At 51.8% G+C, this 16,244-nt stretch overlaps 1 protein-coding gene and 1 pseudogene across 2 annotated transcripts; both read left to right on the forward strand.

Moving 5' to 3' along the window:
• The first annotated feature begins 452 nt into the window (after positions 1-452).
• LOC103790816 (metallothionein-1E-like) lies at positions 453-2,072 on the forward strand. The gene is made up of 3 exons (XM_008990817.5): positions 453-548; positions 1,439-1,504; positions 1,843-2,072. Exons 1-3 carry the CDS (start codon positions 521-523, stop codon positions 1,932-1,934), a joined length of 186 nt encoding a protein of 61 aa, XP_008989065.3. The 5' UTR covers positions 453-520; the 3' UTR covers positions 1,935-2,072.
• A 7,144-nt stretch (positions 2,073-9,216) lies between these two features.
• LOC144577848 (metallothionein-1E-like) lies at positions 9,217-10,738 on the forward strand (annotated as a pseudogene). The gene is made up of 3 exons (XR_013522519.1): positions 9,217-9,310; positions 10,200-10,265; positions 10,506-10,738. The product of XR_013522519.1 is annotated as a metallothionein-1E-like (transcript).
• The last annotated feature ends 5,506 nt before the right edge of the window (positions 10,739-16,244 follow it).

The raw sequence follows: 16,244 nt of genomic DNA on the forward strand, positions 1-16,244 counted from the left end.
CTCTGTATACAACTCGCTCTCAACCGCACCCTCCCCGCTCTGCACTTAGCGGATCCCGGGACGGGAGCAGGAGGCTGGGGCTGCACAGGGACTCCGGGACAGGCAGTGCTGAAAACGGCGGGGCGACGGGTGGGGTGGAGACGATCGCGAGGCCAAGGCTGGGCTCCCGGATCGCGCGGGGAAGCGAGGGGAAGGCAACCTCGTGGAAACTGGGAAAGGCTGCGGGGACCTCGGGGACACAGCCCCTCCCGCGCGAGCGAGCGCCAAAGGTGCCGCTGTGTGCACCAAGCAGAGCTCAGGGGATTGTGCGCCCAGACCCTCAGCTGCGCACAGCACAGCCCAGAACCGCGGGCCACTGGAACTCTGCGGAGCGGGTGCAAGCCCGAGGCGGGGCCTCTGCGCCCGGCCCCCTTCCCGAACTATAAAAGCAGCCGCGGCTGTTGGGCTCCACTAGGCCTAATACGTACCTCAGAGTCTCTCGACCTTTCGCTTGGGTTCTCCAGCCTCACCGCGGCTCGAAATGGACCCTAACTGCTCCTGCGCCACTGGTAAGGGAAGCCCGACTCTGCGCCTTGGGATCTCCATTTCCCAGGCCCAGGACAGAGGGTCCCTGGGTTTCAGGAGGTCGCTTTTAGGGTGGGGAGGAGCGCCGGGAGGGAGTCCTGCTCTGTCGCCCAGGCTGGAGTGCAATGGCTCAATCTCGGTTTACTACAAGCGCCGCCTCCGGGTTGAAGCGATTCTCCAGGCTCAGCCTCCTGAGGAGCTGGGCTCACAGGCGCACGCCACCAGGCCCGCCTAATTTTTGTATATTTGGTAGAGAACGGGTTTCACCATGTTGGTCAGGCTAGTCTCGAACTTCTGACCTCGCGATCGCCCGCCACGGCCTCCCAAAGTGCTGGGATTACAGGCGTAAGCCATCATGCCCAGCCTGAGGTCGTATTTGAAATTCTGAGAGGAAGGAGATTCCTTTACTTCTTTAGGTGTTTTCTTCCTGATCACACCCCTGAGAGCATTGCCCTCCTCCCTGGGCCTCTAAGTAAGAGTTCAGGACGCTGAGGCTCAAGGCTGTCCTGCTGCAAATCACCCAGTTGGTCAGGGGACTGCTGGCTGGTCCCCAGTGCTCTGTCCAGGCTCTGAGCAATCAGGGTGGATGGGGGCTGGAGGCATTGAACCCTGAGGGTTCAGGACAGTAGGTTCTGGCTCTCCATCTCAGTATTCCGGGTTGTGTGTGCACCTGGGACCTTCTGGTGGGGTAAAACAGGAGGGTGCTTCCCCTTCCCAGCGTGAGTGGAGAGGATATGGGGCTTCTGTTCCTCTGTCCTGAGTGAGAAAGGAGCTCTGAGGGCTGGCCCTGCACAGAGGAGGCGACACTGGAGACTCATTGACTTGCTGCTTCTGCATGTCACTCACTGCCCACCGCCTTTTCTCTTCCTTGCAGGTGGCTCCTGCACATGCACCAGCTCCTGCAAGTGCAAAGAGTGCAAATGCACCTCCTGCAGGAAGAGTGAGTGTGGGGCTATCTCCAGGAATCTGGGGCTGCGGCTTAGGTTGGGAGGGAACCCCAGGCTGGCCCTGAGTGCATCCTTCTGGGGAACTGGGGAACTTTGGCCGTGTCATTTTCTCTCCATGCTTTGTGCCCTGAGTTGAGACAGAACAGCAAATATTTTTTCTGTTGCAACACAAACCCAAACTGTACCACCCATGGTTTCAGAACAGAGTTGCACCAAGCTAAAAAAAGCATCGTCTGGGTCTGGGGTCGGAGCTGGAGCCAGGCTTGCTATTGGGGCAGGGAGGTGCCTGGTCAAATCTACTGCCACCTCTCACTCTCCCCTTCTTCCCCAGGCTGCTGCTCCTGCTGCCCCGTGGGCTGTGCCAAGTGTGCCCAGGGCTGCATCTGCAAAGGGGCATTGGAGAAGTGCAGCTGCTGTGCCTGATGTGGGGACAGCTCTGCTCCCAGATATAAACAGACCAACCTGCACAAACCTGGATTTTTAAAATACAACCTTGAACCATTTGCTGCATTTCTTTTTCTATTAAATATGTGAATGACAATAAAATAATTTTGAATTGAATCTTACTCTGGTCTTCTTTGTGTGGCCTTGGCAAAAATGGCCTGGAGTGGGGATTGAACTGGGATTTTAGAGACCAGACTCTGGATGGAAATGTGAGCCACTAACAATGTGAACACCTTCAGGAAGCTAGGCTACCTCACTGAGTCTACACTGCTGTAAAGTGGCATTGCACTGTGCCACACCACATGGGTGGGGGCCATACAGGATCGCTTCCAGTCTCATGTCAGTTGTGGCACAGAAACTTTATCCCTCATTTTTATTTTCTGATTTTCCTGCCCAACTTCGATCCACATTGGATTTTAGGCTCTAAAGTGTCTACAGTGCTGGAACCCAACTCCTCAGTTCCTTGAATCCTACATGTGTGCTATGATTCGGATGTTTTGTCACTGCCAAATCTCAGGTTAAAATGTGACCTCCAATATCGGTCTAGTGGGAGGTTTTGGGATCATGAGGAGTGATCCTTCTGGTGCTATCCCATGGTGAAGAGAGTTCTTCCTCTGGTAGGTCACTGCAGCTGGTGGTTTAAAAGAGCCAAGCACCGTCCCCTTCTCTCTCTTGCTCCCTGTCTCTCCATGTGATGTGCCTTCTCTCCTTTGGCCTTCTGCCAGGATTGTAGGCTTCCCGGGACCCTCACCAGAGGTAGATGCCTGCACCACACTTCTGCACAGCTTGCAGAAACAGAAGTCAAAACAAACATTTTTTCTTTTTAAATTCCCTAGTCTCAGGGATTGCCTTCCAGCAAAGCAAACAGACTAACACAATGGGGCTTTTCCAACACTATGGTGAAGGGACAGTGTTTATTTCCCATCCATCAGAGACTCAAACCTTGGTAAATGTAATCATATCAATTATGGAGATAATGAAATAAAACAAAATATACAAAACCAATATTTAATATTCAACTATAAAAACATTCAATGAATACATGAAGAAATAAAGGAAAATGAAAGATGTGCAAGCTTTGAACATATGATGATGTTCACTGCAGACAGGAAACAGCAAACTAGACCAGGTGCAGTGGCTCAGGCCTGTCTCTAATCCCAGCACTTTGGGAGGCCATGGTGGGTGGATCATTTGAGGCCAGGGGTTCAAGAACAGCCTGGCCAACATGATGAAACCTCATCTCTACTAAAAATACAAAAATTAATTGGGTATGACATCATGTTTCAGTAATCCCAGCTACTTGGGAGGCCGAGGCATGAGAGTTGCTTGAACCCCCGAGGCAAATGTTGCAGTGAGCCAAGATTGCACCATTGCACTCCAGCCTGGGCAACTGAGACTCTGTCTCAAAAAAAAAAGAAGAAGAAAGAAAGAAAAAGCAAACAGGCCCCAGTGTGTGGCCACACACCTTGAGTAGCACTGTCCAGCACATCCCCACAAGGGACCATCAGGTTTGGCCTTCCCAGAGTCACTGACAGGACACTCACTGACCCCTGAGAGCTCCCTGTTGTGAAATGGCTCTGAATATTCCAGAATTTCTCCCAAGCTCGGGCTGAATTTGTTCCTCTTTCAAATTTCCTCCCTTGACTACTTCAAACCAGTAAAGTGACCCGGAATATGGAAGGAAATGCCCGGCATGTTCCTGACACAATGAAGTGTGTGTGATCATGGGTTCCATATGAAATACTTCATGTCTGCCTATGCAGGAATGATGGCAGATTCTGCAGTTTGGAGAGTGTGGTGGTGCTCATTAGGAAGGAGTGAGGCCCTGGCTGACTTGTAATTAAAGCCAACAATTAGTTCCCCTGGCTATGTGGAGGGAAGGCAATTTGATGTTCAGTCAAAGAGGAAGATGATCCTCCTGGGCTACAGGTGAGGACCGGGCTCAGTGCTGCCCTGTGAAGAGATTTCAGAAGGCCGCCTGCGCCTGGGACATGGGTTTTGGTGTCAGGCAGTCCCTGGTTCACAGCCCACTTCTCCATGTACTGGCTATGTGGCCGGAGTGCATCACGGAAAGTCTCTGAGCCTTCACTTCCTTATTTGTAGAAAGCAGATTGTATCTCAATGCAGGGATTAAAAGACAGCATGGTCTGGTCCCTGACTCGGGTTTAATAAATAGTAGCAATCATTAACATTCTCTGTACACTGGCTTTTTTGGAGAATGAATCCTGTTAAATAGCAAAGCTAAGAGAACCTTAAAGGTTTGAAAACATTGCTGTGGAATGGATGCTGGGAATGAGATTGCAACCTGGCTGATCCTGCCAGGAGGAGGGTGGATGACCTGTGGAATGCACTTTTCAATAAGATGCTGCCCCTGCATTTGAGCAGGCATAAGCCTTTTCCATCCTTCATCTCATCTAATCACACGACTTCAGGAACAAGAGTCACAGGCCTCAAGAGTGGGACAGCAAATATGCAGGGCCTGGAGTGCTGATGCTGTCTTCCAGAGTAGTTAATTACCTACCCAATGTCACATATCTCAGAAGTAAGGGGATGAATGAACCTATGCTGCACTGGGCCTGTTGCCCTGAACACAGCTGGTACATTATGATGCCATGGGATGCTAAACCTTGCCTATCTCAGTTCAAAGATACAGGCTCTTTGGGATGCACAAATTTGGCTCTTGGCTTAAGAGATGAGACTGATGCCCAGAGCGATCACAGAGCTGTGCAGCGGGACATAACTGTCAACAGAGTTCACTTCCTACTGCCGCCTCTGTGCTACATTTTCCATGTCCTTATCTTTCATGTGACTTGGTGGCACAGAGTCGTGGGTGAGGGTATCATGGTGCAGTCAGCATGCCTGAGTGCTTATCCCACCTCTGTCACTTTTAGCTGCATGACATAACCTCTCTGGCTCAGTCTCCTCCACTGTACAAGGGGCATAATACTAACCTCTGGCTTACAGCATTACAGGATTTAATACTTAGAAGGAACTTATAATTGTGCGGGGTGGGTGCTCTACAATATTAACTATTGCTTTTTTGGATCACTTTAAGGAGCAAAGGGGATATTTATTTCTTTGCACACAAAGGCCTGGAGTGCTCATCTACCACACAAGCATGTGTCCTGTGGTCCAAAGAGACCATTCACTGTTCCCACAAACTTTTAATCAACACTAGGGTTATAAATCTATGAGCAAAGTTCTGTGCTTCATACACAGATACAGAGGAATGACTGCCCTTTCTGTTACCACCTGCACCATCTTTTAGTTAATATTTTACATTGAAATTATTAATATTTTCTTAAACATACTTTTATGAAAATAAAACTCTTTTCCACCAAAGAAAATGAAAATAAATTTTGTCCCACACATGGAAGATAGCCCCAAATTAATGTGTGTGTGTGCGCATGCACGTGCACATGTGTGTGTATGTGTGTGGATTACACTTATGGTTGTCTTTGCCATGCCCCAATGTAGCTGCTAGCTTCCTGTTGTTTATTTGGGAGTTTTTTGAGAGACAGTTTCATCTTTGTTCCCAGCTGGAGTGCAATGGCACGATCTGCAACCTGTGCCTCCTGGGAGTCAAGCAATTCTCCTGCCTCAGACTCCTGAGTAGCTGGGATTACAGGTGACTACCACCACGCCCGGCTAATTTTGGTATTTTTAGTGGAGATGGGGTTTCGCCATGTTAGCCAGGCTGGTCTTGAACTCCTGACCTCAGGTGATCCATCAGTCTCGACCTTCCTCAGTGCTGGGATTACAGGTGTGAGCCAGGCCCCTGTTGTTTAAAAGATTTCCAGCAATAGAGACATGTCCGCCACATACCTGGGCCAAAGGAACGATTTATCATGGACACTTTCCTTGAAGAGGCTGGCTGGATTTAAATCAGTGCACAACTTTTCATCTCTGTGATGACTACTAGCCAGTTACTTGAACTCTTTTCTTTGTAGTATTTTGATTAGCAAAATGGGTTCATAAATTCTATTTCCATTTAGGATTGTTCTGAGGATTTAATGAATGAAAATGTTTGAAAAGGGACTGGTGGCCAAGCACAATGGCTCACACATGTAATCCCATCATTTTGGGAGGCCGAGGTGAGTGGATCATGAGGTCAGGAATTCAAGATTAGCCTGGTCAACATGGCGAAACCCCGTCTGTACTAAAAATACAAAAAAATTAGCCGGGCATGGTGGCAGGCGCCTGTAATTCCAGCTACTCAGGAGGCTGAGGCAGGAGAATGCTTGAACCTGGGAGGCGGAGCCTGTGTGAGAAGAGATCATCCCATTGCACTCCAGCCTGGGCGACAGAGTGAGAATGTTTCAACAACAACAAAGACAAAAGAAAACACTGATACAGACTTAATGTTATGCAATAGGCATACTGAAGAGAAATAACTAGATGTCTTCTTTTCAATATTTTCTTAGAGAGGTTGACTCCCCATGTTGTTCAGGCATAACTCAAACTCCTGGACTCAAGCTATCCTCCCGCCTCAGCCTCCCAAGTAGCTGGAACTACAGCGTGGCTTCCCACCACCTCCCCCATCTTGCTTTCTAATTTAAAGCAGGGTCTGCGTATCACCTGAAGTCATCTCTCCTTGGGGAGAGATCCCACATGTCCAGAACTGCCATTCCGTAGTGGGGCCGCCCTAAGGCTGTGGGGAGCATGGAGACTTATATGCAAAGGAGGACCTGGAGAAATGCGTCCCGACATCCTTTCAGGCGAGCAGAATGGACGCGAGAGAGAGGCCGCCCCGCGTTCCGGTGTTGCTGTGCACCTAGGAGCGGGTCCGAGGTGCCTAGGAGTGGACAGGGACAGGCATGGCCGGGGACGAGGAGAAACGAACGCCACATGGGTGGCAGGAGCTCTGTACACAACTTGCTCTCAACCGCGCCCTCCCCGCTCTGCACTTAGCGGATCCCGGGACTGGAGCAGGAGGCTGGGGCTGCACAGGGACTCCGGGACAGGCAGTGCCGAAAATGGCGGGGCGACGGGTGAGGTGGAGACGATCGCGAGGCCAAGGCTGGGTTCGCGGACGCGAGGAGAAGAGGGTGGGAGGCAACCTCGTGGAAACTGGGAAAGGCGGCCGGGACCTCAGGGACGCCGCGGGCCGCCGGGCGCACAGCACCTCGCGCGCGATCTGGCGCCAAAGGGGCAGTCCCGCGGTGCGCACTGAGCAGAGTTCCGGGGATGGTGCGCCTGGCCCCTCTGCTGCGCACAGCCCAGCCCAGGACGGCCGGCCTCTAGGACTCAGCGGGGCGGGTGCAAGCGCGGGTTTTGCTTTGTCGCCCGGGATGGAGTGCAGCGGCACGATCTCGGCTCATTACAACTTCCACATCCCGGCTTCGAGCAATTAATTCTCCTACCTCATCCTCCCGGGCCGGGGTAGTTGGGACTACAGGTGCCTGCCACCACGTCCGGCTAATTTTTTGTATTTTTAGTACTCAGTGTTTCACCGTTTTAGCCAGGCGTGGTGGCAGGCATCTGTCAGCCCAGCTACTCAGGAGGGCCCTGGCTAATAATTTTGTATTTTTAGTAGAGACAGGATTTCACCATGTTGGTCAGGCTGGTCTCAAACTCCTGATCTCATGATGTGCTCTCCTTGGCCTTTCAAAGTGCTGGGATTACGGGCATAAACCATCACACCCAGCCTGGAGGTCACATTTTAACTTCTGAGAGGAAGGGGATTCCTTTGCTTGGTTAGGTACTTTCTTAGATCCCGCCCCTGAGACAATTGCCCTCCTCCTTGGGCCTCTAAGTCAGAGTTGAGGATACTAAGGCTCAAGGCTGTCCTGCTGCACCTCACCCAGTTGGTCAGGGGCCTGATGGCTGGTCCCCAATGCTCTGTGTAGCTCCGAACAATCAGAGTGGATGGGGGTTGGAGACATTGAATCTTCAGGGTTCAGGACAGAAGGTTCTCGCTCGGAATCTCAGTATTCCTGGGTTGCCTGTGGACCTGGGACTTTCCTGGTGAAGTAAAATAGGAAAGTGTTTGTTCTTCCCAGCGTGAGTGGAGAGGACATGGGGCTTCTGTCCCTCTGTCCTGACTGGGAAAAGGGCTCTGCGGGCTGGCCCTGCACAGAGGAGGCCCTGACCATCAAGGTGAAACCCGTCTCTGCTAAAAATACAAAAACATTAGCCGTGCGTGGTGGTGGGGGCCTGTAATCCCAGCTACTCAGGAGGTTGAAGCAGGAGAGTCACTTGAACCCGAGAGGCAGTGGCTGCAGTGAGCCAAGATCGTGCCATTGCACTCCAGCCTGGGCCACAAGAGCAAGACTCCGTCTCAAAAAAAAGAGAAAGGCATGGGGTAGGGGAGGGTGGGAATGGTATAGACTTAATGTTATGCAATAGTCAGATGTACTGGAGAAATAAGTGGATGTCTTTTTTAAAATATTTTTTAGAGACGTTGACTCCCCGTGTTGTCCAGGCATGACTCAAGCTCCTGGACTCAAGCCATCCTCCAGCCTCAGCCTCCTAAGTAGCTGGGACTACAGCTTCCTGCCACCTCCCCCATCTTGCTCTCTAATTTAAAGCAGGGTCTGCATATCACCTGAAGTCATCGCTCTTTTGGGGACATCCCGCATGTCCAGAACTGCCATCTGGTAGTGAAGTGGCCCTAAGGCCGTGGGGAGCATGGAGACTTTTTTGCAAAGGAGGACCTGGATAAATTTGCCCCCACATTCGAGCAGAATGGACAGGAGAGGCCGACCCGTGTTCCCATGTTACTGTGGACGGAGGAGCTGGTCCGAGGGACCTAGGTGTGGACAGGGACAAGCATGGCACAGGACGAGTAGAAATGAAAGCCACAGGGGTGGCGGATGCTCTGCACACAACTCGCTCGCAACCGCACCCTCCCCGCCACGCACTCAGCCGATCCCGGGACGCGAGCAGTAAGCTGCACACGGACTCTGGGACAGGCCTGGCAGAAATGGGCGTGGTGTGGGGGTGCAGACGACCGCTATGGTAAGTCTGGGTTCCCGGAACCCGCAGGGAGGAGGGTGCAAGGCAACCTCGTGGAAACTGGGAAAGGCGGTGGGGACCTCGGGGACGCGTCGCACCGCCGGGCGCACAGCCAAAGGGGCGGTCCCGCGGTGAGCACGGAGCAGAGCTGAGGACTGTGTGCCCGGTCCCTCTGCTGCGCACAGCCCAGCCCAGGACCGCTGGCGGCGCTGACTCCGCGAGTTGGGGTGCAAGTGCGGGGCGGGGCATCTGTGCCAGGTCCCCTCCCTGAATATAAAAGCAGCTGTGGCTGTTGGGTTCCACCAGGCCTTCCACGTGCCTCACAGTCTGAATTTCTTGCGTGGCAACTCCAGCCTCATCGCGGCTCGAAATGGACCCCAACTGCTCCTGAGCCACTGGTAAGGGAAGCCCGACCCTGCGCCCTGGGATCCCCGTTTCCCAGGACAGAGGGTCTCTGGGTTTCAGGAAGTCGCTTTTTTTTTGGAGAGGGGCAGGGCCGGGAGGGAGTCCTGCTCTGTCGCCCAGGCTGAAGTGCAATGGCTCAATCTCGGCTCACTACAACCTCCGCCCACAAGTTGAAGCGATTCTCCTGCCTCAGCCTCCTGGGTAGCTGGCATTACAGATGCGCGCAACCACACCTAGCTAATCTTTGTATTTTTAGTAGAAACGGGGTTTCACCATATTGGTCAGGCTGATCTCCAACTCTTGACCTCGTGACCCGCCCACCTTGTCCTCTCAAAGTGCTGGGATTACAGGCGTGAGCCATGTCGCCCGACCTGGGGGTCGCATTTTAAGTTCTCAAAGGAAGGGGATTCCTTTACTTGGTTAGGTGCTATCTTTCTGATCACACCCCTGAGAGCATTGCCCGCCTCCCTGGGCCTCTAAGTAAGAGTTCAGGATACTGAGGCTCAAGGCTGTCCTGCTGCATATTACCCAGTTGGTCAGCCCCTTCCGCCCCCCCGCCCCCAATGCTCTGTCCAGGCTCTGGGCAATCAGGGTGGATGGGGACTGGAAACCCTGGTTCAGGACAGAAGGTTCCAGCTCGAAATCTCGGTATTTCTGGGTTGTGTGTGCACCTGGGACCTTCCTGGTGGGGTAAAACAGGAGGGTGTTTGCCCTTCCCAGCCTGAGTGGAGAGGACATGGGGCTTGTGTTCTTCTGTCCTCATCAAGAAAAGAGCTCTGAGGGCTGGCCCTGTGCAGAGGAGGGAGCACTGGAGACCCATTGACCCACTGCTGTACCTTCTGCATGTCACTCACTGCCCGCCACCTTTTCTCTTCCTTGCAGGTGGCTCCTGCACGTGCGCCAGCTCCTGCAAGTGCAAAGAGTGCAAATGCACCTCCTGCAAGAAGAGTGAGTGTGGGGCCATCTCCAGGAATCTGGGGCTGTGGCTAAGGTTGGGAGGGAGCCCTAGTCTGGCCCTGAGTACATTCTTCTGGGGAACTGGGCTTCCTTCGGCCCCTGTTGGCTGTGTCATTTTCTCTCAGAGGGCTTTGTGCCCTCTGGGTCTGGGGTCTGAGCTGGAGCCAAGCTTGCTATTGGGGAGGTGCCTGGTCAAGTCAGCTCATCTCTCATTCTTCCCTTTCACCTCAGGCTGCTGCTCCTGTTGCCCCACGGCCTGTGCCAAGTGTGCCCAGGGCTGCATCTGCAAAGGGGCATCTGAGAACTGCAGCTGCTATGCCTGATGTGGGGACAGCTCTGCTCCCAGATGAAAATAGACCAACCTGAAAAAACCTGGATTTTTAAAAAGTATATAACCCTAAGCCGTTTGCTGCATTTCTTTTTCTCTTAAATATGTGAGTGACAATAAAACGACTTGAATCTTATCTGGCCTTTTTTGTGTGTCTTAGAATAAATGGACTGGGTTGGAAATATGAGCCACTAACAATGTGAACACCTTCCGGAAGCCAGGTGACCTCACTGAGTCTACACTGCTGTAAAATGGCATTGCACTGTGCCACACCACATGGGTGGGGTGTTATAGATGATCGCTTCCAGTCTCAATTGTCAAACGTGACACATTGTTTTAGATTCAATGAGAAAAAATTCAGTGAATACATGAAGAAACAACAGGAAAAACGAAAGATGTACAAACTCTGACGATATGATGATGTGGAAGGTAACCTCAGGGAAACTGGGAAAGGCAGCCAGGACCTCAGGGACCTGGCGTACCTCCAGGCGCACAGCCCTTTCTGCGAGAGCGAGCAGGCACCAAAGGCGCGGTCCCAGGGTGTGCACCAAGCAGAGCTCAGGGAGTGGTGCGCCTGGCCCCTCTGCCGTGCACAGCCCAGCCCAGCCCAGGACCTCTTTCCTTGAAGTAAGCACTAATCATGCTTCTTGATTTAATGCAGAGTCACCACATCAGGGCAAAGATCTCTCCCTTGGTGACGTCCCAAGCTTTGGACGTCCTTGGTCTTGGTGGGCCAGCTAGGCTGTGGGAAGCCCAAAAGAAGTTAAAAAGCAAAAGAGGACTTAAACAAATGTACCCATCACCGTCTCAGGAGTGGAGGATGGAAGGGAGGGAGGCAGGGCCCTGTGTCTGGCCTGTTGCTGTGAAGAGGAGAAACGAGGCCAAAGGACCTGGATGACTATGAAGGTGGGTCGAAGGTCACATGGGAGGACCTGGATGACTATGAAGGTGGGTCGAAGGTCACATGGGAGGACCTGGATGACTATGAAGGTGGGTCGAAGGTCACATGGGAGGACCTGGATGACTATGAAGGTGGGTCGAAGGTCACATGGGAGGACCTGGATGACTATGAAGGTGGGTCGAAGGTCACATGGGAGGACCTGGATGACTATGAAGGTGGGTCGAAGGTCACATGGGAGGACCTGGATGACTATGAAGGTGGGTCGAAGGTCACATGGGAGGACCTGGATGACTATGAAGGTGGGTCGAAGGTCACATGGGAGGACCTGGATGACTATGAAGGTGGGTCGAAGGTCACATGGGAGGACCTGGATGACTATGAAGGTGGGTCGAAGGTCACATGGGAGGACCTGGATGACTATGAAGGTGGGTCGAAGGTCACATGGGAGGACCTGGATGACTATGAAGGTGGGTCGAAGGTCACATGGGAGGACCTGGATGACTATGAAGGTGGGTCGAAGGTCACATGGGAGGACCTGGATGACTATGAAGGTGGGTCGAAGGTCACATGGGAGGACCTGGATGACTATGAAGGTGGGTCGAAGGTCACATGGGAGGACCTGGATGACTATGAAGGTGGGTCGAAGGTCACATGGGAGGCTGGTCCTCTACACACAACTCCCTCGCTGCGCTTCCCGCCTCGGTCCTATCTAGGAACGTGAGCACTAGGCTGGGGTTGCACACGGATTCCCACGGAGGCGAAGTTAGGTCACTGGTGCCGGGTGCGAGGTTGGGGATACCGCCCCCACCTGAGGCTGGGTTCCCGGACCGCCCAGGACAGGAGTGGACTGCAATCTGCGGGAAATTCGGGAGGGCCAGGATTACAGTCAGGACGCCTCTTAATGCCGGGAGCACAGCCCCTCCAAAGCCAGCGAGAGCCAAAGGGCCGCCCTCAGTGTGCATCCTGCGCCCTGGGAGCATCCTGTGCTCCGCCCTCCTGCAGCACGCAGTCAGGCCTTGAACCAGTGGGTGGCGCTGACACTGCGCGGGGCGGCTGCCAGACCTGGGGCAGGGCGCCTGTGCCCCGCACCCTGCCGTGACTCTAAAGTCAGAGGCCTGATAGGAACTCCAGCCTCATCTGACCTCCAAATGGACCCCAACTGCTCCTGCGTGCTGGTAAGGGATGCTGGGTTTCGGGGCTTAGTCATTTTCGAACTACAGAAAAGAAGGTCCCTGGGGCAGGAGGCAGGTGCATTTTGAGCTCTACCTAAAATGGACTCCTTTGCTTTGCACTTCTCGAGCTTTCTCCTTGCCAAGCACCTTCGTCACCACTCAGAACACTGCCATCTTCTCCCTGCTTCCCATTTCTGAGGCGAGAGAACAGGCTGAAAATTGGCCGGCTATAGGTCACCCTCAAGGCCAGAGGTGTGCTAAACTAGGACCCAGTGCTTTGTCCAGCATTTGAGCTGCCTGAGGTGGATGGGAGGCATGACACTCACCGCTCACTGCCTTTTTCTTCCTTGCAGGTGGCTCCTGCACCTGTGCCAGCTCCTGCAAATGCAGAGTGCACACACACCTCCTGTAAGAGTGAGTGCAGGCCATCCCCAGGAATCTAGGGGCTGGGCAGAGTCAAAGGAGGGATCTCCACAGGCCGGAGCCGACCAATGATGAGCCTCCCACATCTCCTTGCTTCAGCAAATGACTTAGGATCACAGCTGGAAGAACACTAGAGATGGTAATTCCCAGTCTTCGTTCTTACCATGGGGAAGCTGACACCAAGAGCGCACACCAGCATCCCAAGCACAGACTTGATACTTGAGCACTTTCCTCACTTAAGTGTATCATTCTAGAAGACTGTCCTTCCTTTTCCTGCAAACAGCATGTCACTCTCTCTCCAGGCTTCTGCCACGTCCTGGGCACAGGAGGGGTGGGCAGCTTTTTCATGGCAAGGCTGTCACCCCAAAGATTCAGGAGTTGTCTCCTGACAAGGAATGCCACCCTGAACTAAGGGTCCTTGAGGCTGGAGGCAAAGCTTGAGCCAGGCCTCTGTTGGGGCAGGGAGGTCACTGGTTGAGTCTGCTCTGACCTCTTACTCTCCTCTTCTTCCCCAGGCTGCTGCTCCTGTTGCTCTGTGGGCTGTGCCAACTGTGCCCAGGGCTGGGTATGCAAACGGGTATCAAAGAGGTACAGCTGCTGTGCCTGATATCAGATGTAAATAACACAACCCTTACAAACCTAGAGGTTTTTTTAAATACAAGCATAACCCATTTACTGTGTCTGTTTTCTCAAGTGAAACATGGGAATGACAATAAACATTGTTGGCCTTATTCTGCCTCAATGGTTTTTTTGAGGGGTGTCCTGACATAAGAGACCCCAGACCCAGCAGAGCTGGGATCCTCCTATATACTGAGTGCCCTAAAGCAGGTTGGGTTACCTGTCTCTGGTCAGTTTCCTGGCTAAAAATGTAAGAGCATCATGCCAGATGATTTGAGGGCACAGGAATCAGTCATGGACCTAAGCTTTGAATGAGTATGAAAAATAAAAATGCAAAGTTCATTTTTCATATTCAACAAGGAAATCTCAAAAGGACATTGAGAACAAAATAACAGAAAAAAGAACTACTAAGGCTACACGTCTGTTGTAAGGTGTAGTGATACTCAGTAGGAAGGAGGAAGGCCCTGGGTGTCTTGTAATTCATGGCAACTGTTAGTTATCTGGCTACTTGGTGAGGCAATTGCTGTTTGATGTTCAAAGAGGAAGAGGAGTCACGTGGCCCAAGAGTAAGCATCATGCTGCCTTAAAGTGCTTTGTGAATAAGGGATTTCAGAATGTAGCCTGGCCGGGTACAGTGGCTCACACCACCTCGGTGGCTCACGTCATGCTCTGCTCAAGCCAAGGAAGGAGGATTGCCTGAGGTCAGAAGTTTGAGATCAGCCTGGGTAACTTAGTGAGAACCCCTCTCTATGTAAAACAAAACATTAAAATAAAACAAGAAGAGAAGGCAGCCTGGCCAAGTGCGGGTGGTTTGGTGTCACACAAGTGGGTTCACAGCCCACTTCACCCCTTACTGGCTGTGTGACCTGGGCAAGGTGCTTAACCTCTCTGAGGCTGCATTTACTCATTTGCAGAAAGAAGATTCTATCTCTACTTTGGGATGAAATGTAATAGTGGCCTAGCATCTGGCTAGGACTCAGTGAAGAGTGCTGTTATAATCATTTGTCCACATGGACTTTGCAGACAGAGAATCCTATTAGATCTCATCAAGCTCCTTGGGAAAGGACCACCAGTTCCTTGGAAGCATGACTGTGGAGTGGAAGTTGGGAATGGGTTTGGAGTCTTGCTGATCTGGTCTTAAGGGTATGTGGATGACTTCCTGCACCAACTCTCCAGCATAAGACACTGCACCAGCATTTGGACAGAGAACAAGCCTTTCCCACCCTTCAAGTCATTGATCTTCCCACAAACCAGAGAGACAGTGTGTGCAGAGGCTGGTTATGCAGGGGAACACTGTCCTCTAGAGTAGTTAAGAACCTGCCCAAGGTCACACAACTCACAAGGTCATCCAACTACAGGTTGGATGAACTTATGGTACAGCTGTCCTCAAGCCCTCTCCAGAGCTGGCAGATCATTGTGTAAGTGGATGCTAAGCCCTCCCCATCATAGTTCTCAGCTGGAAGTGCCCTTGGTGAGTTGGCCCAATTGTGCCCTGACTGGAAAGAGGCATACTGATGCCCAGGAAGGTTAAGAGCTATGAAGAGGGATTGATTGTCACTATTACTCTTCCCTCTGCTGTCCTTGTGCCAGGTTTTCTGTGTCCTTGTGTTTTACATGACATAGGGTGGTGGTTGAGGCAATGACTTTGCATGAGTGCAAATTTCAGCTGTGTCATTTATACCTGGGTAACGCAACCTCTCTGTGGTTCAGGCTCCTACCCTGTTCCGTGCATAATAACAGGGTCTGGCTGATGGACCACATCAGTTAATTCATATAGAGAACTTAATACATTGTTCAATGTGTCTCAGGTAGTCTGTAATAGCTGTGATTTTATTATCTTTCTTCACAGCACAGGAACATTTTAGTGCCTCCTAAATAAATATCCACAGCATAGGAACATTCTAGTGCCTCCAGACAAATAAGCCAGTCCTGATGGGCTTAGCTGTGTGTCCCATGTTGTTCCCATCAATAACATGAGCATACGACATATGGATCCGAGAGGGAACCCTACCCATCCACCAATAGGGATCTACGCTGCATGTATAAAGCCATAAGCAAGATAGTCTGTGTCCGCATAACAGATGTGAAAGGATTCTTGCCATTTCTGCCAACACCTGCCCTGTTATTTTCCTTTAAAGAATCCTATTTCCTTAATGTATTTACAGAAAAAGCAAACTCTCTGACACTACTGAAAATAAGAATCAGTCACCTTGCAGGCATGGAAGGCAGCCACACAGTTATATACATATATCCCTCTGTATCACTTCTGCTGCTCTCTGGATTGACGTTGACATTTGTTTTTGTTTAAAGATTTCAAGCAGTGAAGAGGTGCTGAAGACATAGCAAGGGCAAAGGGAAGTTTCATCACTGACCTCTTTTCCTTGAAAAGCTGAGTGGTGGCCGGGGGCGGTGGCTCAAGCCTGTAATCCCAGCACTTTGGGAGGCCGAGGTGGGCGGATCACCAGGTCAAGAGATCGAGACCATCCTGGCCAACATGGTGAAACCCTGTCTCTACTAAAAATACAAAG

This window comes from Callithrix jacchus, chromosome 9, assembly GCF_049354715.1.
Source record: "Callithrix jacchus isolate 240 chromosome 9, calJac240_pri, whole genome shotgun sequence".
Lineage (NCBI taxonomy): Eukaryota > Metazoa > Chordata > Mammalia > Primates > Cebidae > Callithrix > Callithrix jacchus.